The 1,095-nt window shown below is 32.1% G+C and overlaps 1 protein-coding gene across 1 annotated transcript in view; it reads left to right on the forward strand.

Moving 5' to 3' along the window:
• Positions 1-1,095, forward strand: part of LOC106878080 (uncharacterized) — a 161,693-nt gene that overhangs the window by 936 nt on the left and 159,662 nt on the right. The window contains exon 2 of the mRNA XM_052976903.1: positions 295-438. Within this exon, the coding sequence (XP_052832863.1) occupies positions 295-438 (144 nt within the window). The remainder of the gene's footprint in view (positions 1-294; positions 439-1,095) is intronic.

The following is a 1,095-nucleotide window of genomic DNA, read 5'->3' on the forward strand; positions in this document are numbered from 1 at the left end:
TATCGCCACATTCATTCAATCTTAATTCTAGGAAGGATTAAACACTAACATTATTAATTAAACTACAACAACATATATATATATATGTCCAACCCATACTAGCATGGAAAGCAGACGTTAAACGATGATGATGCTGATGATGTTTTATACTTGATTCTTAGTGAATAAACTGCAGTTGACTAATGCACAGGAAAACTACAAAGGGAAAACAAATTGCATGTAAAAAATTTAACAGCACTTATACGAGTGTAAATTATGGATGAGTAAATCTGTTAATTTTGTTATTTCCGATAGGTGGCCAGAAACTGGATCAAACACAAAGAAAGGCTTGTCTTGCGATTGGCTCTTTAGCCAAATCTGCCAAAAATGGGAAGAACTCAGGATATTCAGAGAAATTGGTTGAAAAACTGGAAAATTGGTTGAAATTACATAATGAAAGTAAGTTTCTATAAATAAAACACAATAGTTTCTTTATTTGGCAAAACTAAAGTGGAAACTAAATATGTGTAACAATGTATTTTCTTTTATTCCTTGTTTATGAGTCTTGCTTTTTGTTTTTTTTTTTGTTTATTTTTGTTTCATTAATGTGCTAATGAAAATAATTGCAAAATAGTTTCCTGTGTATATTTGATCATCGTCATTTAAATACTTCATTATCATCATCATCATCATCATCGTCGTTGTTGTCATCATCACTATTGTCATCATTATCATCATCATCATCATCATCATCATCACCGTTGTCATCATCATAGTCATCATCATCGTCATCATCATCATCATCATCATCATCATCATTTTATGTCCATCTTCCATGCTGGCGTGGGTTGGATGGTTTGACAGGAACTGTCAACCCAGAGTACTGCATCAAACTCCACTCTCTGTTTCTGGAATGGTTTTATGGTTGGATGCCCTTCTTAAAATCAGCCACTTTCCAAAGTGTACTCGGTGCTTTTTATGGTCAATTAGTAATTGAAACATAAACTTTTCCTTTTTATCATTGCAAGTTTTTTACTAAAGAATTCTCTTTGTAGTAGTAGTAGTAGCAGCAGCATTTTAAAGAAGAATGTCTATTTGTCTAATTATCTAATTACC

The sequence above is a fragment of the Octopus bimaculoides genome, chromosome 26 (genome assembly GCF_001194135.2).
Source record: "Octopus bimaculoides isolate UCB-OBI-ISO-001 chromosome 26, ASM119413v2, whole genome shotgun sequence".
Lineage (NCBI taxonomy): Eukaryota > Metazoa > Mollusca > Cephalopoda > Octopoda > Octopodidae > Octopus > Octopus bimaculoides.